Genomic DNA, 24,295 nt, shown 5'->3' on the forward strand with positions numbered 1-24,295 from the left:
TGCAGTGAATGGGTGCCGTCAGAATGAGAGTCCAAACAGCTGATAAAACATCCGTAACCTACATGGCGCCAGTACATTAATATCTTGTGAAGTGAAAAGGCACATGTTTGTAATAAACAAATCCATCATTAAGATGTTATTAACTTCAAACTGTTGCTTGAGTGAAAAAGTCATCTCGTCTGAATCAGGAGGGAAATATGCACAGACCAAGCACCATTACAAGCAAAAACAGTCCTAAATAAATATGTTGGTGGATTTTGATGTGAGAGGACAACAGGAGATGGACTAGTTGTTCGTGGTTATGGATTATGGACTAGTATTTTGGCCAGAAGCAATGGTTAAAAGTTAAAACAACTTAATGATGCATTTGTTTCTTACAAATGCACAGCTTTTCACTTCACAATACATTAATTGATGGACTGGAGTGGTATGGATTACTTGGGGATTATTGTGATGTTTTTATCAGGTGTGTGGACTCTCATTCTGACGGCACCCATTCACTTCAGAGGATCCATTGTTGAGGAAGTGGAATGCTAAATTTCTCCAAATCTGTTCTGATGAAGAAACAAACTCATCTACATCTTGAATAGTCTGTGAGTGAGTAAATCTTAAGCAGATTTTCATTTTGCGGGGAACTTTTCCTTTATTATAGGTGGATAAAATAGATGATCTCTTTATTCGATGTGGAACAAGATAGATAGGATGGAGGCAAATCTGCTTTCTATGATTGTATGGTTCTTCAGGTTGCTTGGTAACTTGCACATTACACTTGTCTGTGCTGTTTGGATGTCCCACCATTTTCTCTTTCTCTCTCTATTTCTGTCCTTTACTGTGCCTTATTGTTTTCTGAGTTGGCTTGTAAACATCTAGATAGTGATATGTCATGTTTGAAACCAAGTTTGGTTTTCCTTTGTTTCTCCTCTCGTTCTTTCCCGGTTGTCGTGGTTATCAAGCTTTAAACTGAATGGGATTTGCTGTCTAATGGCTGTCTAGGGAACGTGAGATCAGGTAATGGTAGAGGAGTGGAAAGACCTTTGCTTTTACTGATATACGAGGAAGTATCAGCTTCAGGATGGAGGTCACAGCTGGAATATCCAGTGACACGGTTTTGTGCAGAATGAGATCTGATTATGCTGCATATTAAGGGAACATTTGGTGTGGCATGAGACTAAATCATGCATAAAGGCACTTCTGCAAGAGTAAACATCACATATGATTATAATTATTAGACTCGTGCCTGTGCCAGATAACACTGTGCTGGAAGTGTTTTCTGGGGAGTAAAATCTTTATTAAACGTTTCCCCATGGGGTCACAGCCAGTTCCCGTCATGCCAAGCAGGATAATCTCAAATGTTTTTACAGAGCATTTATTCACTAACTGCAATATTACAGAAGAGATTTATGTATAAATACAGTAAATTATTATGTATTATACACTATCACTATACACATTCATGCTGCTTCGTTCTTAGACCTTTATGACTATCCATCTATCTATCTATCTATCTATCTATCATCTATCTGTCTATCTGTCTATAATTTTTATTCATTTTTATTTCAGTTTTAGTAGTTAATTTTGTACATTAAGGAACATTTTCATTTCTGTTTATTAATTTGTTAAGATTAATTGTTTAAAAATGAATAATTGTTCCAATAAAAAAAAAAATTATGAATTAATCTGTTGAATTGACATATAAATGTGTGAGAGATTTCTTTCAATTAATCTCATAAGTTGTTGTAAATGAATTCAACAGAAGAGGCGGGACAATGTAGTAAGCTTGTTGTAAAGAAAGCCAGTGGGCCATAAATCCTCTTTGAGTAGTGGGTTTAATCTGTAGCCCCATGTCGCCCAGCATGGCCGACGTGACGCAGCCTGACGGGTTTAATACACATCAGGCAGCAGGTCTCTGGAGGGGGCGGCAGTTCGATCTCTTTTGGAGGATACACTGAAATGTTGAGTGACGGCTCTGTTTATCTCACTGACCTGTGACCTCTATCCAAAACATCCTTTTCTTTTTATGAACTCTGTTTTGATATAAAAGACACTCATTCATTGCTCTCTTCATGAGATGTGGAGGAGGCCGTAACATCTGGCCGTAGATGACTGGGGTCACATTCATCTTCTTCCTCACATTGTGTTGAATGCTCAATGAACTTTTTGTCCTTCATCAGGCAGACTTTTTATTCTATGTTTCATCATTGCCAGCTATTCTTAACTGTGCAGGGTGACACATCCTGCTGAGCAATGTGCTTTTGGAATTTGTACTGGGATGTGTTATAAAGAAGCACCTGCTCTTTTCTTTGTCAGCGCTTACCTGATATTGCTAGCAACATGAAGATTTGCTTAAAATGTGCTCTTTGGAGGTTAATCTGTCATTAGCTACAATAAACTCTAAAAATGACATGAATCTTGCATTCATTTTATTAAAACGTAGCAAGGACATCGTTAAAATAATCCATGTGACATCAGTGGTTCAAAATGGAATATTTTAACGATGTCCTTGCTACGTTTCTGAGCCTTGATCGTGTAAGGATCCTTGCTGTCTATGCGAGGGTCAGAGAGCTCTCGGAATGCATCAAAAATATCTTAATTTGTGTTCCGAAGATGAACGAATGTCTTACAGGTTTGGAACGACTTGCGGGTGAGTAATTAATGACAGAATTTTCATTTTTGGGTGAACTATCCCTTTAACAGCCCTATTATATTCACATGCAGTAGCAGACATATTTCCCGATAAAAATATTTTTAAAATAATAGTGATTTTGACTGTATGTCATTCATCATACGCTGTTGCATTTTTAGTGTGATTTATTTATTTTTTAGTTGTATAATTGCATAAATATCTCAAAGGCAGAATCAGCTGGATGCTGTTTATCACATATTGTAAATGTTCTGTGAAAATGTCAGATCACTCTGAGTACTCTGTTAATTATTCTGCTTATTTTATGTGCACAATAGCAGCTGAGTCATTAATGTGGTTTTGGTCTGTCGTTAACATTAAGCATCACATTGCGAGGGTCGTTTTTGCAGCAGCTAGTTCTTATAAAAGAAAATCTGCTAAAATGTTGAACTGGAGGTTATTTGATGCAGAAATGAAATTATGTGTCCTTTTCAGTCCAGGTGGATTTGATTATGCACATCAAAATATTTCAGAACCAAGCCTTTTGAACCATGTTTTTGTTCGGTGCTAGTTCAGGTCTTTATTTATAATAATCAAGATCCATCACCATCACATTAAATACAAATGGAGATGGCAAATATTGTTTAGAGACAACAGCACAAAGGTAATAATAACCATATTCAGAGAAGGTTTTTCTTTATTAAATGGACATACTGTATAAATGGATGTATAGTTTTTGTCATTTGTGCAACATAATGGCATGTTTTCACTCATGAATATAAAAAGGCAATATCTCCCAAATGAATAATCACTAGAAGACGCTTATTATGTAATAAAGCCATGTTCCTGTTTTCTATATGGCCAGAGTTCAACAAACCTGTTCCTCAATGTCAAGGCAGTATATATCAACCTTGTACTTGCCCATCACGTCAGAGGTGGTTTGCACAACACAACACTTGCCAAAGGGCTAAACGAAATGACCTTTTGCATGCTAAAGAGAAAAATGCAATGCACAGGCCCTTGTGTTGGTATACACAAATGTGTGTTTATTGAACTCTCATTCTTGTAGGTTGAATAATTTTCCCTCATTCATTGAAAAAGATTCAAATTTATGCTAATAAAGGTTTGCAAAGAGGAAAGTATCTCTATGATTGAAATTTATAACTGCTAGAAAATGTTTTGTAGTTAAGTAAATTTTGTAAATAAATTGCTAAATCTTATTCAGATACACACACAAACACACAAAAAAATATTTTTTAAGCTGTAAATTAAAAAGATTATTGGAGTACATTTGACATTGAATTCAATGCGTTACTTGTCATTTCTTTGCAATTATTTGTGAAATTTACTAGCAATTTCTTAGTATTACACCAACATTTTTTCAGTGCACTGTAAAAGGGATTTGTCAAGATTGTAAATAAAATGATTATTAAAAGTAATAATATAAATTATTGGAGCACATTTTACAAGAAAATATTTTGAAGTTTTTCTACTTCAAAATCTCACTTGTAATATATGTTTCTTGCTGTTTGTTTGTATTATTTGTGAAATTTACTAGCAATTTCTGAGTCAAAACTGTTTTTACAACATTTTTTTTTAGTGCAGTTTAAGTTTATGAATGCAAAAAAATTCATAAAAAATAAAAAATTACAGTAAGCCCCGGTGACTCAATCAGTAAAGCGCTTGCTGCTGGCAAGGTCATATTCCCAGGTAAACCAAAAACATTGGACTTTGTTCCTTGAATGCTTGAATGCAATGTAAGTTGCTTTGGATTAAGAGTCTGTGATGCCGCTTGACAAAATTGGCCCTGATACATCAGTCCAGGCCATTTTCATGACAGGAAAAGGAAAGTACGCCCACAGCTGGCATGTAGTTTTTCTCTCAGGGTGTAGATTAACTCTGGTTTGGCGGATAAGCCACGTCCTTGAAGAACAATGATTTACAAGATGGCCTGTGCATCCACGGCACTGTAGAGACGAGGCTGGAAGAAAATGCTGGCCAATGAGAAAGCCATTGCTCTTGTTCCTTATCTGACACGTCGTCCATTATTAATGAAATACTGAATTAGCTTGGCTCAGGAGAGATAGTAATGGAGTGAGAGATGGAGAGAAAGCACGTCGATGAGACTGACGTCGTATACAGTGTAACTGGATCTCTAATTTCTTGTTTATCACCTGAAGAAGATGCCGTTTCCATTGTATTGTTTGAGATAAATCATACCAGTGTCCTCCTTAAAGACCATGCAAGCTCACGTCTGTTGGATGTTGGTTTAAGAATTAATATTTTAGGTTGCCATGCTCTCATATTTGCATTTTTAAGATAGTTTCCATCCTTGTTTTTTGCATATAACTGTGATTATGTTGTGTATTTAAATGAATTATGTCTTTTGTGATCCTTGATATTTTAATTTATTCCTGTTATGGCAAAGCTGAATTTACGGTTGTGTTGCTCAGTATTTTTTGTGGAAGCCTTTTTTTCCTATTCTTTGATTAATGAAAAGTTAAACAGACCATTTATTTTAAATAAAATCTTTGTGATATTGTAAATGTCTTTACAGTCACTTTTGTCCTTTACAGTCAGTTTAATGCATGCTTGTTGAATTAAAGCATTAATTGTATTCAAAAAGAAAGACAATTCCTACTGACTCCAATCTTTCTAATTGCAATGCATTAAAAAACATTTGTAAAGTGATAAATGCAATGATAAATGTTTCTGATAAAACATTTCTGTGCTACATCGTTGCCACATGAGCTCAGCATGTTGCAGGTTTAATTTAGAAAGTGACGTCAAATTCTGGGAAATAAAATCGTTGCATTTTTAATCCAGTTTTGTATAAAAATATCTTAGCTCTTCTCAGTACAGCCATAATTCTGAGAGCACAATCAGTCAAGAAGGAGATGTAGTTTGTGATCCAGGTATTCTGTACATTTTATTTTGGTGTTTTATTTTTGCATATTATGCAAAGTACACTACATAGTAAGTAGCATGCTATTCTGAACAGCCCATTTCATTGACGTGTTTGGACATGGTCATTTGAGACCTTCAAATTTAATTGTTACTATTAGTAAATGTCAAGTTCAACAAGAGTGCTTTAAATAACCAGCAAGTACTGTTGTACTCTCCAGGGTGCAAAGAGATGGACAGCAACCCTTCAGATACAGGTCACAGATGAATATAAAACTTCACTGGTTCATTCAAACTGAGCGGAGGTGTTCGAACAGCGCACACCATGGTGCCACACTCTCTAGGGAGTGTGTGATTATTTTTACTCCAACTTCTGAAAAATGTTTCATTATTTTGTGCTAGATGGTGACAGATCCACAAACGACGTGCTCACAATTATATTCAGCTGGCGTTCACTGCACTCACAAAAGAACAAAATAAAAGCGTAATTCATTTTTCATGCACTGCACTCCATGCTATGTTTTATGGACATGAAACATTAAATATCTGGCGAGTCATGAAGCAAATATAGTTCTGAACTCACTGCTTGTACCCCACGGTAGATTTCTGCTACATTGACATCAGTCTGCAAAGGACATCATGGGCTTGACCTCAAGAGTCCTCACACATTATAAAATCGCAATGACAAACTTTGCTGTAGGCTTCTGGGTTGCTTTTACATTTAGATTCATTTGTGTAGCATCATTTTCACACACTATATGTCATGAATATGTGACCTTATGCTGTCACATACTTTTGTAAGCTTTGAGTTACTAAGATTTTCTTAGAAATGTTCTTTTTTTCCCCTTAAGATATGTGGCTCTTTCTAAACATAATTGGCACTTGAGGAGGCTTGACAATTTATTTTTGAGGCATTGCATTTCTAGTGTGATAGTGAAAGTGTGAGACATGGCAGTTTGAGGTTTCCTCACAAATGATTCTTTTATAACAGCTTCTATAGAAAGAACTGGAATAAAAAAGAGAGCTATAAAGGATGGTTATTGTCATAGGCTATCTGTGTCCTCTTATGTCAGGTTCTTATTTAATCAATAAATTCAATCGAATAAAAAGACATGCTGGCTATTAACAATCAAATGAAATCACTATCAACAAAATTCATAGATGGTGACCTATTTCCACTGTAATAGATTTGTCTCTTTTCTTGCCATGCAGCGTATATGCAAATTTGAACATGCTTTTGAGTTCACCCAGATTCAGATTGATATAAATTCTGATCTATTTAAAGTTACTAATTACCAAAGTGTTGTCTTGTACTTGTAACTTTAATACTTAAAACTTTTAAATTATTTACATTTTAGTAAATCTGGGAGTCGATTCCAAAAAGAGTCGACTCTATAAAGGAATCAACTCTACTGAATTACCCTGTCCCAAATGGCACCCTAAACCCTCACGGTCTTCCTCTGAGTCTGCACTTTCGTGACGTAATGCCGCTTTGACTGTCGGGTAGAAGTCTGCTGCGGAGCTCGCCCCAGTGCGGGCTTGGCAGAAGTGCGGATCGAGGGCGCATAACGGCCGCAGAAGGGGGGCGCTCGCGAGCACCCTTCTGAATGCTAAAATGACAAATGGGACACCCTACGGTCTCGTGGACTTAACGGACACGCGCACACGGCGGCCATTGTAAGTCCATAAGACCGCAAGTGCACATGAAGTGTTCCATTTGGGACAGGGCCTTTGATTCATCGATGACTTTGAATCGGTTGATTCAGTTCACCAAAGAGATTCGTTCAGATTTGTTTGCTGTTTAATTCGGTGAATCATTCTGTATGTTACATCATTACAACAGTAGGTGGCGACAAGTAACTTAAGCGACTGAATATTATGAACGAGTCTCTCCGCAACAGATTAGTTCAATAGCATCGAGTCTTTCACAAGCGAAATAGCATAATAGGCAAACTGAGCCTCATAAGTGAAGCTTTTGTTTTAATTTACACGTCTATGGACATAATTCCAATACAGATGATGAAATATTGTTTTTCTTTCATATGCGGTAGCCCACACTAGTTTTTATCGCTGCACGAATGTTACAAGGAGCGGCTAAAAAGCTCGACTTATTACCAAACTGACCAATCAAGGGTGGATATTAAATTTGCATAACCAATCATTGTTAGAGATTTCAGTATTAGAGCGTCACCAAATACGCTACATGTTCGATTAAGGAAACAGGTCAAGAGAAACTTTAAATTTAGCCAAAATGTCGATGAAATACAATTGAATATGTAATAAATCTAAATCTGCCACAATGAAGGATGGGGTTCAAATACTCTGCATATGTGAGTGGGCCTATATGTTAGATAGAATGGGGGCTCTCCATTTATGTATATATAAATCAGGCCCGGCACCAGAGGGGGGGCCCGGGGGGCGGCCAGACTTTAGTTTCGCGTGTATAATAGTCTAACTCATAGTGTAAAATAGTCTAACTGATTGCTTTTAGATGGAAAAGCTGCTCATAACTCCTGTTCTAGGATCAGTTTTCTTCGTAATAATAGCATAACGAAATAGATTTGGAAAACAATCCAGTGTATCTGCCCTTCTGTTTTGGAAAGCGTCAAATGATTTTACAATGCATTTTCGCAGAGGGGATCAAAGTAGCCAATCACAGACATGTTTGTTGATTTCTACAACGCAATGGACAATCAAATGTGTTTACGTTGGAATCCACGCACTCACCTCTTTTTGTCCAGTGCTGAGTTCTATCATGCTCGTAACTTCATTAAAAAAAAGTTGTGTGGTCACATTCATTGGTTAAAACGGAACTTTGTGAGATCGTGATGAATGAGTGACAGTTTTTAATCAATTTAAAGGGAGCGCTCTTTTCATTCTGTATACGATAATATATTCAGAATTTAAATAAAACGTGTGTTTTCCGTGCTTGACAAGCGGCCACGTACGACACAGAGATAGCTAACTACTACACTATATTGAAAAAGATAATAGCCTAATTTCAGAAGCACAAAGTGATGTGATTCTGCAACCGAGCCTGGTCCAAACGCAGGATTTAGGTAAGGAAACGGTTATTAATTATTTGTATTGGCTGCCATGCCAAATCATGCACCTGCTTGCTTTTCTGTTTAATTTAAGTGTTTTTGTGAACGTATATATGCTTTAATAACAAATAATTGTAACATTTTACAATAAGGTTCCATTAGTTAATGTTAGTTAATGTATTAAAGTGTTAGTTAATTATTGTAAAGTGTTACCCAAATAATGTATTTTGAGTGTTCACTTGAAACTAAGAAATGTGATTGTTTAGTTAATCTAATTGTCTTATAATAGAAAAGAGAATAAGTTAATTACTCATGTTTTCTCTGGACCTCTCACCACTGGAGCGCAGAGAGAGAGAGATAGATAGAGCAGCCAGGGAGAAGATGGAGTATCAGAGGTCTGCTGCCTTTTCCAGTTGGCGTAAGATGAAATGGCTAATGACAGGGAGCACCAGCAGCAGTTCCAGCAGATTTCTGGCAATATATTTACATGACTTGATGCCAACTTACACTTGATTAAAGTAACATTGCATGGACTGGTGGTCATGTATTCCTGGCGCCGTCCAACCAGAAAAAAAAGTGTCAACTCTTTTTGTCTCTAGCTCAACTGGCACAATGCGAGCAATGCAAAGGTCATGGCTTTGGTTCGCAGATAACAGATAAAATTACTAATTTGAAAGCATTGTAAGCGGGGTTGGACAGACATGTTAAATGCATAAAAGAAATGCAATCTATTGTCTGTTTAAAGACATTGTGTAGTGATAAAGTGGTCGATCTTGACAAAATCTCTGATTGGTCCCTATGTTGATCAACAGTAGGCAGATTAAGCGTTTTCCATGCCAAGAGATGAGGAATATAAGGGAAGCATGCCAGTGCCCGGATGCCAAGATGATGCTGCAGCCAACATGACACACTTGTGTCCAATGCTTTTCTACATTTAAACTAGATTAAAAAACATCTTTATATGTTTGTGCTTGAGTTTCAGTGAAAAGAATAAATGATCTCATGAGACACACTGGCATTTATGAAAGCATCCAAGACCCTTGATACAAATAGATGTGCCATATGTATAATTTCAGTGAACACTCTTGAAAATGACCCTGTGGTCAGTCTAGATAGAGCATTTGTCTTTGAAGTCAACATTAAAAGGTGCTCATGACCCATTTTACTTATGTGATTAGATGTATTTTTAGAAGATATTTAGAAGGTCAGTTTTGTTGACTTTAAAGGAATAATTTACCCCAAAATTTAAATTAGCTTACAATGTCGCATTACATCATTGTTCACCAATTGGTCCTCTGCAGTGAATGGGTGCCGTCAAAATGAGACTCCAAACAGTTCATAAAAACATCACAATAGTTCACAAGCACTCCACATGACTCCAGTCCATCAATTCACATTTAACAACTGCTTTTCACTCCACAAGATGTTAATTGATGGACTGGAGTCATGTGGATTACCTGTGGATTATTGTGATGTTTTTATCAGCTGTTTGCACTCTCATTCTGACGGCACCCATTCACTGCAGAGGATCCATTGGTGAGCAAGTGAAGTACTAATGCTAAATTTCTCCAAAGCTTTTCTCATGAATAAACCAACTCATCTACATCTTGGATGGCCTGAGAGTACATTTTCAGCAATTCCTTTACATTTCCTGCATTTTTTTTAGAAGTAGCAATGAATTCATAATGTAATTCTCAGTACACATCTTCTATGCCTATCGTTTTTCTCTTTCTATTTTTTTAGCTTTGAGTAACCCGAGTCCTTGAATTGATGAGTCAGTTTCTGAGAATGAGTCTAGATATATTGACTGCCATGCAATACTTGCTCGATTCTTGTCTTCAAATGGAAATAGAATAAAATGCAGAGACGTACATGCAATGCACGGCACTGTGAGTCACTTATAAATTCTGTTTGTTCATTCAACAAGATATTATTGAACTTTTTTGTGCATTGCTGTACCAGATCTGTCTGGATTGCTCGCTTTGGTGTGTCTTTGGCATAGCCTAAAACAAAGCATTTTTCATCTCTTTTCCAGCCTTCAAGTAAGAGCTACACTTCCCATTTAGAGGCGAGCACCTCATCCCTCCAACAGCCATGGCAGACGAGGCTGACATGCGCAACGAGCTGTCGGACATGCAGGCCAGAGCTGATCAGCTGGGCGATGAGGTAAGTACACCTTCAACATGCATGGGAGATGCACGTCTAAAAATAAACCCTAAATACGACAGCTTCTGTTTATAAATAGACCCGTCCCAGCGTGAAGGAGAAGGAACACACCATGACTTCCGAGACGTGCAGTAGAAGACAGAACCACTCTAAAGAGCATCTCTGAATTAATAAATCCGTTTTGTGCAAAATGAAGCAGCTCTATATTAAGACTTCTCATCTATTTGTCATGGAGCAGTGGAAGCTGCTTGGTTATCACCAGGCAGAAGCAGTGGTGATCAGTGAGAGGTTCTCCACTTATTTCAGACAGAAACAGCCTCCCTCACAGCACCTGCCCAGTGGGGGTTCTGCACTGGCTTTGATAGACCTCTAATCACACAGGTCTCCTGCTGAACAATCAGAACTTTGACACACAACTGCATGTAGGAGGGGTAACACAAGTGATTGACCATGTCATCAGAATGCTAGTGCATTGTTAACGTGGCAACTGCACATGTGTCCTTGATTGTTTTACTATGACAAAAAAGGGATAGTTCACCCAGAATTAAAAATTCTGTTATCATTTACTCAACCTCATGTCGTTCTAAGCCAGTGTGTAACAAAAGAAGATATTTTCAAGAATATTATCCGTACAGTTCAAATCAGTGAAGCCCAAAACAACATTGAAACCTAGTTTCATTGTATGGATTTTTTTCTCACAGAAGAAAGTCATGTGGGCTTGGAACAAACATGAGGGTGATTGAATTCGTTTTGGGGTGTACTATCCCTTTAAGAAAAACACATTATCATTTTTATTTTAATCAATCCTTAAATAACACAATTTTTGTTTTAACACTGCTTATAGGTGAATTGTGCAATTAATGTGCCACTAGTGGCACTAAATGGAGAAAAACAAAAAACAAAAACGGTTGTTTCCAGACAGGTGTCCAAAACACTGTCATCCACAATACCCCTACATTAATCCATTAACTACAACAAAGATTATTACAAATCGTTTTTTTTTGTAATTGAAATAAGGCTGGGAAAAAATGCATTTAATAAATTAATACTAAATGGAAAATTAGTGAAAAATGTGAAAATGAGAAATTTGTGCTTGGCAACTAACTGAAAAAAAAAGAGGTTTAAGTTGAAGTAATAAATGTACTAAAACTGAGGTAAAAAATAAAGCAAAAAAGTAGTAAAGGCAAAATTAGTAAAACTTCAACTAAAATTAAAATGAAAACTGAAAATATAAAAATAAAATCTTATGTAAAATATGAATGAATACAATATTCGTATATAAACTATGCAAAAATACACTGTGGAAGCCTGTTTCCGCCACTGAATAAAAAAAAAAAAAAAAAGGTAATTGTGACTTTTTATCTCGCAATTTAATTTTTTTTCTTGCAATTTTGACTTTACATCTTGCAATTCTGACTTTTTTCTCAGAATTGCCTGATACAAACTCGCAATTCTGACTTTTTTTCTCAGAATTGTGAGATATAAACTCGCAATTGTGAGAAATGAAGTCAGAATTGTGTGCTATAAACTCACAATTCTGACAACATATCTTTCTTTTTTTTCTCCTCAGAACTGGACTTTACGAGTTTACTTTAAAAAGTCACAATTACCTTTTTATTTTTTATTCAGTGGCGGAAACAGGTTTCCATAGTCTACGGAATGTTCTATATTGAAAAATTAGTTGCATGTCATTTGTTATGTATGGTGACATGCAACAACTGATATATTTGAAGTTACGTAAATGTGAAAATAGACTAAAACTGGAGCACTTCGCATTCACAATATATGCACACTGAAAACCAGACTTCTGAAATCGTCTGGTTAATTTGAAGCATTCACAAACAAGCCAGGATGCTTACAAACGTAAACAAACGTTTTCCAGAGGCAAATTTTTCTCTCGATTAAATAGCATCAATAAACAAGCTGATCATTGTGTGAGATAAAAATTTACTTGCCAGCTAGTTGACTGTTTGTCTTGACAACTTGTCAATGACTAGTGCATTAAAGTGACACATGAGACAGTATTAACACTGAAAAAATGACACCATTCACCTTCATAGCCTCACAATGACGAGGTGGTGTATGCTTCCATATGATCTATGGTATGACTCTTGGTGATAGCTCTCTAAAAAGAAAATCAAGATCTCAATAATGATCTTTAATCCCAGCCTGCTATTGAGCATCCTGTGGTGCGGCGCAGTCATATTTCTTCATCTCAGATATATACACTGGACTGGAATGGGAGAGCTTTAAATATTCATGAGTGGATAATACTATCTTGAGCTTTCTTTGAAGGAACAGGAAGGAAAGGAGGGGGAACAGAAATGGCTGTACATTCAGCTCAGTTTGAACTTGGCAGCCATTAGTAACATTCTGTCGGAACTGACATTATGAACATTATGGCCTTGTACCAACTGTGGTGCTCGACACATAGCATTCAAATAACAACACGAAGAACCAAACAACAGGCAGGAACATATTAGCTGTTGTGTGCATTGTGGGTAATAATAAGTGTATTTTTCTTTTTACAGTCTTTGGAAAGTACTCGCCGCATGCTGCAGTTGGTCGAAGAGGTAAGATATTGATTTAACTCAGTAAATAGCAGAAAACCATCATGCTGTTCTGTCAACATATTCAGTTACATATTGCATATTGAAGATATAAAATATAGACTGAAGTCATATATCTGTAAATGACACACTGTGATCACTAGGAGAAATTCTTGCTCATCGGTTTGGCTGTATATGAAAAGCCGTTTTTACACAGAGTTTGGTGCACTGCTTGTTTTCATGGCCGCTGAAGGTCAGAAATGGAGACGGTGAAATAGCACCGAATTTCCGCTCTGTGATAAAAATCAATAATGATTTCAGAGAAACTCCATCTATGTGTTACTGATAGGGCAGCGGCGAGACACTGGAGAAAAAACAAGTCTTTAGTGTCTAATAGGGATCAAACATTCCTGACCCCACATGTGGAGATGAAAGATGGTGTTGAGAAAAAATAGTGGTTGCTTTGGCATTATAACGATCAGAAACCTAAATTTTAGTTTTAGTATGATAGCGAGTATAAATCATATTGTTTATTTGTTTTTTTATTACATGTTTTCTTCACCAAGGCTACATTTACCTGATCAGAAAAACAATAAAAACAGTAATATTGTAATAATTTAAAATAACTTTAAAATGAATTTGTACTTCAGTCTTCATTGTCACATGATCCTTCAAAAACCATTCTAATATGCTGATTTGGAGATTAACGAAAGATTTCTTACATTAATTGTTGAAAATGGTTGTTATTTAAAAATAGTTTTTTTTTTTTTGCAGCAATGTTAAAATATTTACTGTGTTTTTAAAATCAATTTAATGCATCCTTGCTGAATAAAATTATTCATTTCTTATTAAAAAAAATACAGACCCCAACTTTTGAATGGTATTGTTAGTATAATATGAAGGTTCCAGAAGGGTTATTGCAGCCAAGATGCATAATATTTTTTATTTCTATATCTTAATGGTTCTTAAAAAACAGGCCCAGTACCAAGTTTTGTGAATTACATCTTGAAATTGGTTATCCAAGTTATGAACAAATCATTCTCCCGCTTCATTTTTGCCATTGCTGGAAGACAATTGCACACTTGGGCTGCTAATGAACTTCAAAGGTTAGCGGTGCTGAACAAATATAATGTTCCCATCTGGTTCTTGCATCTGATTTCATATTAAACGCTTCCAGTTTCAATTATGCCATATGTCACTTTGATTAAATGCTGAGTAAATGCACATACCTGTTATTATTAGTATAAAATTAGTTGACAGAGCTGATAAGTGGGGATATTTTACTAAATTAAGTATTAATATTTGTTTTTCATTACATATAAAGATTCCTGTAGATACTTGGTGCTGTGATAACAAACCTCAGCAGTGCTCAATCATCTAGTTAAAATAATGAGGTGATGTGTGATTCGGAATAAGATAAGCAGCTGTTTTATTTAGGTCAATAGAACCTGCATGTGCCTCAGAGAACGACTCACCATATTGCACTCACACATGCGTTCATACCTTCAGAGTTCAATCCAGTGCTCTGTTTACAATTCTGAGCTAATTTTAGCTCCATACTGTCTGCCACCTCATTGCCTTCTTATAATTACCTGCCAAATGAATAAAGCGCTCTTGAAGAATTTCAATAGTTGTAATAATGCTGTGCGCTACAGTCTGTCCTCTTCTGAAAAGCTCTTTTATTCCCTGCTGTTCTTTTCTCATCTTATATCTGACCTAAATATGTGTGAATCTCCTTTCTGTTCACCTGTAGGCTTCTCTCACCTGTTTATTTCCTCTTTTCTCTTGCTTTGCCATTCTTGATGGATTAGAGTAAAGATGCTGGTATCAGAACTTTGGTTATGCTGGATGAACAGGGAGGTAAGTTACGGCGAAAAACTCATTATGGAATCATTTAATAAGGTTGTGCAGTAAGTCATTTTTATTTGCTTATTTTAACTTAACTGTCTATAGGCTACTCGTAACACTTTGTCAGATGAGCTGTTTTGCAGATTAAAGAAATGATTTTGAACAATTATAAACATCAGGCCGTCATGTCAAAAGTGAAGCTTTGAGAGTCATGTAAAGAGGTAAATTGAACGATCGATGTTGCTGGTAATGACAAACAGCTCTCCTCTTCACCAGATGAAATATATCTGTGTACAATCCCTGGGGCGAAAGACTTTCCAGTTAACACTCAATGCTATTTCAGGATAATTAGACAAACATGCTCCATTCCACGAACAGCATAGGCATTTTTATGAAAAGTAAAACTATAATTGATTTATCAATGATGTGACTCGGTTTAATAGAAACAGTCACGTCTCTATTGACAAATTAAGCCTTTATAATGCTTGAGGCTTTATTCGGTTTTATGTGGATAATAAGAAATGTTGAGTTCCTTTCCACATGGAAGAGAAATTTTAATTAGTCTGTCAAAACAACATACAGCCCTTCTTCTCGTTTTGTGTTAAATTATGTTCCTCAGACTGCCTCAGGACAATCCATTTCCTACCTTAAATGATCCTGCTACCTTTCTTGCCTCCAGTTTTAGAGCAGAACAACAGCACGTCTCATAAAGCTGTGCTGTGATTGCTGAATGTAATAGTCTCCTAGAGCTCAGAAGGCTTCCAGTTAGAAGTCCACTTCAGGAGACATATAAAGAGACCTATAAAGAATGTACCTTTTTTAACTAAATAACTACATAAAGTCAGTTGTCTGCACCGCAATGGTAGCTCATTAATCATATTTTCTGCATTCCGAACCTACAACCTCTGGGTACCAGCCTACAGTTTTAACTGTCCCAAAAGGCATGGTACTCCATTTGTTTTATTTGCAGATAGAATATGTCGTGGCATTAACCAAGCACAAATTTTAATTCCCTCCAATGTTTGAAATCAGCTTCATTGCCCAGGGTGTGGTTCGAGCCCACGTGGACATACATCCATTGGATCTTAAGTCCAACACCTTAACCACTCGGCCATCTTGGTTGTTATGGTTTGTGTTGTAGTTGTAGAAATTGCTTCTCCAATATGCTTTCTGTCATCTCTATGAGTTAAAGCAGATGTTCTACAATTATGCATAACGGAATTGACATTTGCTACTGGGAGTGGGGTTTGAACCCACAAGGACATTTGCCCATTGAACCTAAAGTCCAAAACCTTGTTTGTTAGGTGGTAGTTGAAGTGACTGCTCCTCTAATATGGTTGCAGGGGTCTGTTTTCTGTCATTTCTAAAACAGTGCAGCTTTCCTGCATTGATTCATGCTAGAATAGACATTAACTACCACAAGTGGGGTTTGATCTCCCTGGACATTTGTTAATTGGAGCTTAAGTCCAACGCCATAACCACTCAGCCATTCCAGTCATTTTGTAACGCTACAACCCTTCTTTATTCCTTTTCGAGGTACTTCAGAACCAGTTTTGAGAGACTCACTTGTTGGTAACACAACCACATACAGCTGCATAACTGTATTCTACTCAAAATCCACATTAATCTACCAGGAGTGGGGTTCTAACCCATGAGGACATTTGTCCATTGGATCTTAAGTCCAATGCCTTAACCACTCGGCCATCCTGGTGACTTTGTGATAATAAAACCCTCATTATTCCTTTTAGAAGTACTTCAGAATCAGTTTTGAGAAAGCAGTTTGTTGGTAACAACCACATAACTACTATACTTAAACTTCACATTTGCCTACCAGGAGTGGGGTTCGAACCCACGAGAACATTTGTCCATTGGAGCTTAAGTCCAATGTCTTAACCGCTTGGCCGTCCTGGTGACTTTGTGATAATAAAACCCTCATTATTCCTTTTAGAAGTACTTCAGAATCAGTTTTGAGAAAGCAGTTTGTTGGTAACAACCACATAACTATTATACTTAAATTTCACATTTGCCTACCAGGAGTGGGGTTCGAACCCACGAGGACATTTGTCCATTGGATCTTAAGTCCAACCCATTCTTGATGGATTAGAGTAAAGATGCTGGTATCAGAACTTTGGTTATGCTGGATGAACAGGGAGGTAAGTTACGGCGAAAAACTCATTATGGAATCATTTAATAAGGTTGTGCAGTAAGTCATTTTTATTTGCTTATTTTAACTTAACTGTCTATAGGCTACTCGTAACACTTTGTCAGATGAGCTGTTTTGCAGATTAAAGAAATGATTTTGAACAATTATAAACATCAGGCCGTCATGTCAAAAGTGAAGCTTTGAGAGTCATGTAAAGAGGTAAATTGAACGATCGATGTTGCTGGTAATGACAAACAGCTCTCCTCTTCACCAGATGAAATATATCTGTGTACAATCCCTGGGGCGAAAGACTTTCCAGTTAACACTCAATGCTATTTCAGGATAATTAGACAAACATGCTCCATTCCACGAACAGCATAGGCATTTTTATGAAAAGTAAAACTATAATTGATTTATCAATGATGTGACTCGGTTTAATAGAAACAGTCACGTCTCTATTGACAAATTAAGCCTTTATAATGCTTGAGGCTTTATTCGGTTTTATGTGGATAATAAGAAATGTTGAGTTCCTTTCCACATGGAAGAGAAATTTTAATTAGTCTGTCAAAACAACATACAGCCCTTCTTCTCGTTTTGTGTTAAATTATGTTCCTCAGACTGCCTCAGGACAATCCATTTCCTACCTTAAATGATCCTGCTACCTTTCTTGCCTCCAGTTTTAGAGCAGAACAACAGCACGTCTCATAAAGCTGTGCTGTGATTGCTGAATGTAATAGTCTCCTAGAGCTCAGAAGGCTTCCAGTTAGAAGTCCACTTCAGGAGACATATAAAGAGACCTATAAAGAATGTACCTTTTTTAACTAAATAACTACATAAAGTCAGTTGTCTGCACCGCAATGGTAGCTCATTAATCATATTTTCTGCATTCCGAACCTACAACCTCTGGGTACCAGCCTACAGTTTTAACTGTCCCAAAAGGCATGGTACTCCATTTGTTTTATTTGCAGATAGAATATGTCGTGGCATTAACCAAGCACAAATTTTAATTCCCTCCAATGTTTGAAATCAGCTTCATTGCCCAGGGTGTGGTTCGAGCCCACGTGGACATACATCCATTGGATCTTAAGTCCAACACCTTAACCACTCGGCCATCTTGGTTGTTATGGTTTGTGTTGTAGTTGTAGAAATTGCTTCTCCAATATGCTTTCTGTCATCTCTATGAGTTAAAGCAGATGTTCTACAATTATGCATAACGGAATTGACATTTGCTACTGGGAGTGGGGTTTGAACCCACAAGGACATTTGCCCATTGAACCTAAAGTCCAAAACCTTGTTTGTTAGGTGGTAGTTGAAGTGACTGCTCCTCTAATATGGTTGCAGGGGTCTGTTTTCTGTCATTTCTAAAACAGTGCAGCTTTCCTGCATTGATTCATGCTAGAATAGACATTAACTACCACAAGTGGGGTTTGATCTCCCTGGACATTTGTTAATTGGAGCTTAAGTCCAACGCCATAACCACTCAGCCATTCCAGTCATTTTGTAACGCTACAACCCTTCTTTATTCCTTTTCGAGGTACTTCAGAACCAGTTTTGAGAGACTCACTTGTTGGTAACACAACCACATACAGCTGCATAACTGTATTCTACTCAAAATCCACATTAATCTACCAGGAGTGGGGTTCTAACCCATGAGGACATTTGTCCATTGGATCTTAAGTCCAATGCCTTAACCACTCGGCCATCCTGGTGACTTTGTGATAATAAAACCCTCATTATTCCTTTTAGAAGTACTTCAGAATCAGTTTTGAGAAAGCAGTTTGTTGGTAACAACCACATAACTACTATACTTAAACTTCACATTTGCCTACCAGGAGTGGGGTTCGAACCCACGAGAACATTTGTCCATTGGAGCTTAAGTCCAATGTCTTAACCGCTTGGCCGTCCTGGTGACTTTGTGATAATAAAACCCTCATTATTCCTTTTAGAAGTACTTCAGAATCAGTTTTGAGAAAGCAGTTTGTTGGTAACAACCACATAACTATTATACTTAAATTTCACATTTGCCTACCAGGAGTGGGGTTCGAACCCACGAGGACATTTGTCCATTGGATCTTAAGTCCAACGCCTTAACCTCTCGGCCATCCTGGTTTTTATATCAAGTTCATAATGACCTACCTGCTCTCATCTTGAGTACCATTTGCTGACAATGAAATTAATATGGAAATAATTCTGCTACCAGGAGTGGGGTTTGAACCCACGAGGACATTTGTCCATTGGATCTTAAGTCCAACACCTTAACCACTCGGCCATCCTGGCTTGTTGTGCAGTCTGCGTGCCATCACACTACTGGCTCAGTCCTTGTGTTATTCTACTTAAGATACAAAAAAGTGAAGATATGCTTCATATCACTGTCAACCAATGACGAGACGAGTCCCCCACCATCTCTTTCTCGCCTCCTTCCCCCTCTTTCTTCAGTCACGCTGCTCTTGCTCATGGGATTAGCAGCAAAACCCAATTAGCCATTTGACTTGTTGTCGGTCAATGGTAGAAACCTCACACTAGACCCTGTCAGTTGTAACTAGCTAAGAAGAATACAAATTTTAGTTCAGCTTTCAAGCTCAATTAAGGACAGATGAACAGACAATTAAAAGTGAATCTTAATATCATATTTGCTCATTTTTATAAAATGGCAACATCTGTTGTGCTCCCCCAGGGATTTTACAGTTTTCTAAAGCCCTAAAGGAATGTGTATCCCTTCAGTCTGTTGTTCATTTCAGTTCATGAATGATCAACCATTACATTCTTCAGTTTACTTCCCCTTACCACACAATAACTAATATTTATGCTCCATATTTCATTCTCTTTTGCTTTTTATTTCTGTTCTGTTTCTGATCATCTTCTTTCTTTCTCAGCATTTGCTCACGATGTTCACACGTTCATAATCATCCTGACTGTTTCTTTTTTCAGTTTAACTCAGACAGTGGTGGCTCAGTTACAGTGAGCAAGTGCCCAGTGATGCCAAGCATTCATGCCAACAACCACTGGATTCCCTAAAGGCTCAGAAGAGCATCCCTATTACAAAATATTAGCATATGCTTTTTGATTTTAAAGAGATAGTTTACCCAAAAATAAAGTCACTCTTATGTTGTTCTGAACCTGAACCTTCTTCCACTGAATGATTATGATTCTTATACAGTGCTGATTTTGGAGCTTGACAGCCCCAGTCTTTCCCCTTTCAATTTTATTATCACTCTTAAAAACAAAGGTTCCAAAAGGGGGTTTTCACAGCGATGCCACAGAACAACCATTTTTGGTTCTTCCAAAAAAAATCTTTCAGTGAACAGTTTTTTTTCCTTAGTGTTAAGAACATTTAAAAAATCTAAAGGACCTTTTATGGAATGGAAAGGTTCTTCATGAAACTATAGATGAAAAAATAAATTTTTTGTGTTTTATGGAGGACAAAAAACTTGTATTGGTTTGGAACAATATGAGGGCATGTAAATGACGACTTTTAATTTTGGCTGAACTATTTCTTTAATTATTACAAATTATTATTTAATTATTGCTGTAATTTATCCAAGGCAAATTGTCAATTGAGCACGAATTAAACGGGTAAATGCATGTGGGTTGAAAAGTCGCTTTTTTATTTGCATATGTGCTCTACTTCTCAGCCCATGTTCTCAGCACGACCTTACCTAACCACCCACTGCATCATTCAAATGTCTCACGTTTTGAGTAGATGTGTTTCTGGACAGCTTAGATGTCATTTGTCATCATCGTTTGTCTGCAAGGATGCAAAGTCTCATTTCATTACTGTCACCCCTTTGTCCTGACAAGAACAACTCGAGCGTGTTGAAGATGGCATGAACCATATCAACAAAGACATGATGGAAGCTGAGAAAAGTTTAAAAGATGTAGGCAAATGCTGTGGACTTGTATGTCCCTGCGACAAGTAGGTACTGGTGAAGCGTCCAAGGCTTTCACCTGTCTGCTGCTGTCTGACTGTCTCTTGTCACTGTGAATGTTTAAGCCTCTCTCTTTCTTTTTGTCCCTCTTTTCCTCCTTGCCTTCCCTTTCTCTTTCTCTCCTTGTTCCTTTTCCACACTCTTTATTTATTTTGGGGGCGTAATTGACTAATGTTTAAATCAGAGCAACTGGAACGCATCGAAGAGGGAATGGATCAGATCAATAAGGACATGAAAGAAGCAGAAAAGAATTTGACGGATCTAGGAAATCTCTGTGGTCTATGTCCATGTCCATGTAACAAGTAGGTGATGCCTGTCGCCTGCATGCCTGCTTGCCTGCCTGAACCCGACAAATAGGAGAAAACGCACGTGGCCAATTTGCACGCTCGCTCTTGCTCGCTCCGTAGCTGCCACTTCCCCCCACTGCGCTCTGCCTGGACTACTTCTCTGTGCATAGGGATGGTGGTAGAGCTAAGTCCGTCTACGGTGCCACTGGTTAACCCATAGTTGTAGCTGTAGGCCCTACTCTCTGCTGGCTGAATGCGCAAATATGCTGGGCTTTATGCTTCACTGATCCATTGGTCAAGGACTGTTGTTCGTAAATGTTAAGTGCCTGCTTAATATGCATGTACTACTTTTTGAATTGCAAGCATTACACACTCCTTGAACGAACTTTGTGGACCGCAGATTAGAAATTCACGCTTTATTTACTTGAGGCTGGCAGAGCTGGTTTCCTGAAAGGCAAAGCATGTCACTGCATGTGGGTAACATGGTGGAAAATGTTATCTTGGCAATATAAACAGCCTGTGTAATTGATTATAGTACAGCTGATTGCTAATTATGTGCTATTCATACCTTAAAGGTGCACTAAGTCATTATTGTTCTGTTTAGAACAGTTCTAGTCTACGAAATTTGACTGGTTAATTGGCGCTCCAAGAATGATCATAAACTGTCCAACAGCACTGGGACATTTCTTTGTTTGTATCCTCACTGTTCGTGTGTTACACAGACAATCGGACAGTGAGGATTTTTCAGTGACTCCATCTGCTGGTTGTTTTGACTGTCTTAATTTATTCAGGGACTCATTCAGAAACACTGATTGATTCAGGAAACAAGAGACTAACTATGTGTGAGTCACTGAATCATTTTTTAATGGATTTGTTCAAAAACACTGATTCATTTAGGGACAATAAAATGATTCTCTTTGAGTGAGTCACTTCGGTTTTTTTTTAACAGTTCATTGATTCATTCAGGAAGGAAACCGGTGACTGAAAGTGAGTCACTGAATCATTTTTTCAACAGATTTGTTCAAAATCACTGATTCATTCAGGAACAAAACAAGTGAGTCACTGAAATGAGTGAGTCACTGAATCATTTACTGAAATGGTTTGAGAGTCACTGAATATTTGGTTCATTAAAAAAATTATTACTCCAGGAACTAAACTAGGGACTGCCTTTGAGTAAGTCCTTGAATCATTTAGCAATCTAAGTAACTAATTAACTAAGCAACCGATCCGTTCAAAAACACTGATTTAATCAGAAAAGAAGCAACTGACTGTCAATAGCAGAAATCCATTGCTGATACAGGAAACAACAGTATGATCTTGCAGAACTGTATGGCTACAAATATGGCTCATCCAATCCGAATTTAGAGTAGAAACTTCTTGCTTTTTAAAATGGCATACAAGGATTATTTGAACAAATGATTAAATGCTATATACTTTGTATAGGAAGATAAGTCAATGAAGTAATTCATAATGCTTTATGTAGGAATGGACCGTCACTGTTTAACATATTTGCTTGTTTACATTGTAATAGTGATTTCTCTGATTGATAGATATTGTTTGAGGGTTGTGGGTAGATTCATTCTTCACTGGGAATTTTGTAATTAACTTTAAAATTATTTGTTAATTAAAGAAAAAAATGACTTAGTGCACCTTTAAACCTTGTAAACGCACAAGCAGATTCAATCAAGTTTTCAGCAGTATCCAAGTGGGCACAGACATTGGTTCTTATTATTCTCTGTTTCACGAGTTGCAAATATTATGTTAATAATATTCTGTGTGACCAACTCTTGCATAATGGTGCAGGCACTGCATAAATACTCATGTGAGCAACTGTCACTGGCTGAAAAGTGTTGAACGGTCATCAGCGGTAATGCAGGCCATCGCCAAACGCCAGTTGTTTGATGAAGTATTTATGAATGTTAACTATTGGGTAGTTTCTTATTCCTTTTATGTATTTGGGGTTGAAGTAATCAAAGTGTAACAGAGCAAAACAGTAAATGTATATATTTTTTTTTACTTTTAAAGTCAACATGAAAGGCAAGTTTGTGTAATGAATATTCAATGGGAAAATGTCGAGTGGGAGCTTGATTTTATGCATCGGAAATTGATTGGATTGGGAAACTGGTCTTTTTATGACAGGTGGCTTGATTAGAGGGCTTGTAAGCCGAAAAGAAAAGTCGTTTCAAGGGTGATGCAAGTTATTACATTTTAATGAAAGATAATGAATCATGCACAGTACTACAAGAACGTGTATTAAGAAGGTAAACCAGGTCAATTTTGATTTCATGTTGACTTTAAAGCATGTGCAGATGAATGTAAAGGAGATTTTGGCTTACCTCAGAACTTTTATTCATGTTTCTTTTTAAAGACACACACCTGTGTCTGTAAGGATTAAGGTCATGGTTGAGTCTCACTGCCTCTGGTCAGAGCTTTTCATATCAGCTCCTGTAGTCACAATGGCAGTGGCATAAGTCGATGCGTACCATAAACCTAACCTAAACCATAAAAAGCCCTGTCTTACATAAAAGGTTGAAATTAAAGGTATAGCTTATAGGAAATCACCTGCATTGCTTTGAGAGTTGCTGTGAGCTTTGTTCAGACAGGCAGAAAAAAATCCCATTTTTTAGGTACGTATGTATCTGGACCTCAAACCTGTTAAAAACAAGTTTTTGACAAACCCAATTCAAATCAGTCATATGTGACCCTGGACCACAAAACCAGTCATAAGGGTCCATTTTTCGAAAATGAGATTTATTCATAATCTGGAAGCTGAATAAATAGCTTTCCATTGATGTATGGTTTGTTAGG

At 37.2% G+C, this 24,295-nt stretch overlaps 1 protein-coding gene and 4 non-coding genes across 5 annotated transcripts in view; 1 reads left to right on the forward strand and 4 right to left on the reverse strand.

Annotated features, from left to right (window-relative positions):
- The window catches only part of snap25b (synaptosome associated protein 25b), a 43,847-nt gene that overhangs the window by 11,953 nt on the left and 7,599 nt on the right, over positions 1-24,295 (forward strand). The window contains exons 2-5 of the mRNA XM_016492442.1: positions 10,604-10,734; positions 13,266-13,307; positions 15,095-15,143; positions 21,385-21,502. Of these exons, the coding sequence (XP_016347928.1) occupies positions 10,663-10,734; positions 13,266-13,307; positions 15,095-15,143; positions 21,385-21,502 (281 nt within the window). The 5' untranslated portion in view covers positions 10,604-10,662. The remainder of the gene's footprint in view (positions 1-10,603; positions 10,735-13,265; positions 13,308-15,094; positions 15,144-21,384; positions 21,503-24,295) is intronic.
- On the reverse strand, positions 16,760-16,842 carry trnal-uaa (transfer RNA leucine (anticodon UAA)). Its single transcript has one exon. It is a non-coding gene; the product is annotated as a tRNA-Leu (tRNA).
- Positions 18,901-18,983, reverse strand: trnal-uaa (transfer RNA leucine (anticodon UAA)). The gene has a single exon. It is a non-coding gene; the product is annotated as a tRNA-Leu (tRNA).
- Positions 19,301-19,383, reverse strand: trnal-uaa (transfer RNA leucine (anticodon UAA)). Its single transcript has one exon. It is a non-coding gene; the product is annotated as a tRNA-Leu (tRNA).
- Positions 19,469-19,551, reverse strand: trnal-uaa (transfer RNA leucine (anticodon UAA)). The gene has a single exon. It is a non-coding gene; the product is annotated as a tRNA-Leu (tRNA).

Source organism: Sinocyclocheilus anshuiensis, unplaced genomic scaffold, assembly GCF_001515605.1.
Source record: "Sinocyclocheilus anshuiensis isolate Anshui unplaced genomic scaffold, SAMN03320099.WGS_v1.1 scaffold222, whole genome shotgun sequence".
In the NCBI taxonomy this organism is placed as follows: Eukaryota; Metazoa; Chordata; class Actinopteri; order Cypriniformes; family Cyprinidae; genus Sinocyclocheilus; species Sinocyclocheilus anshuiensis.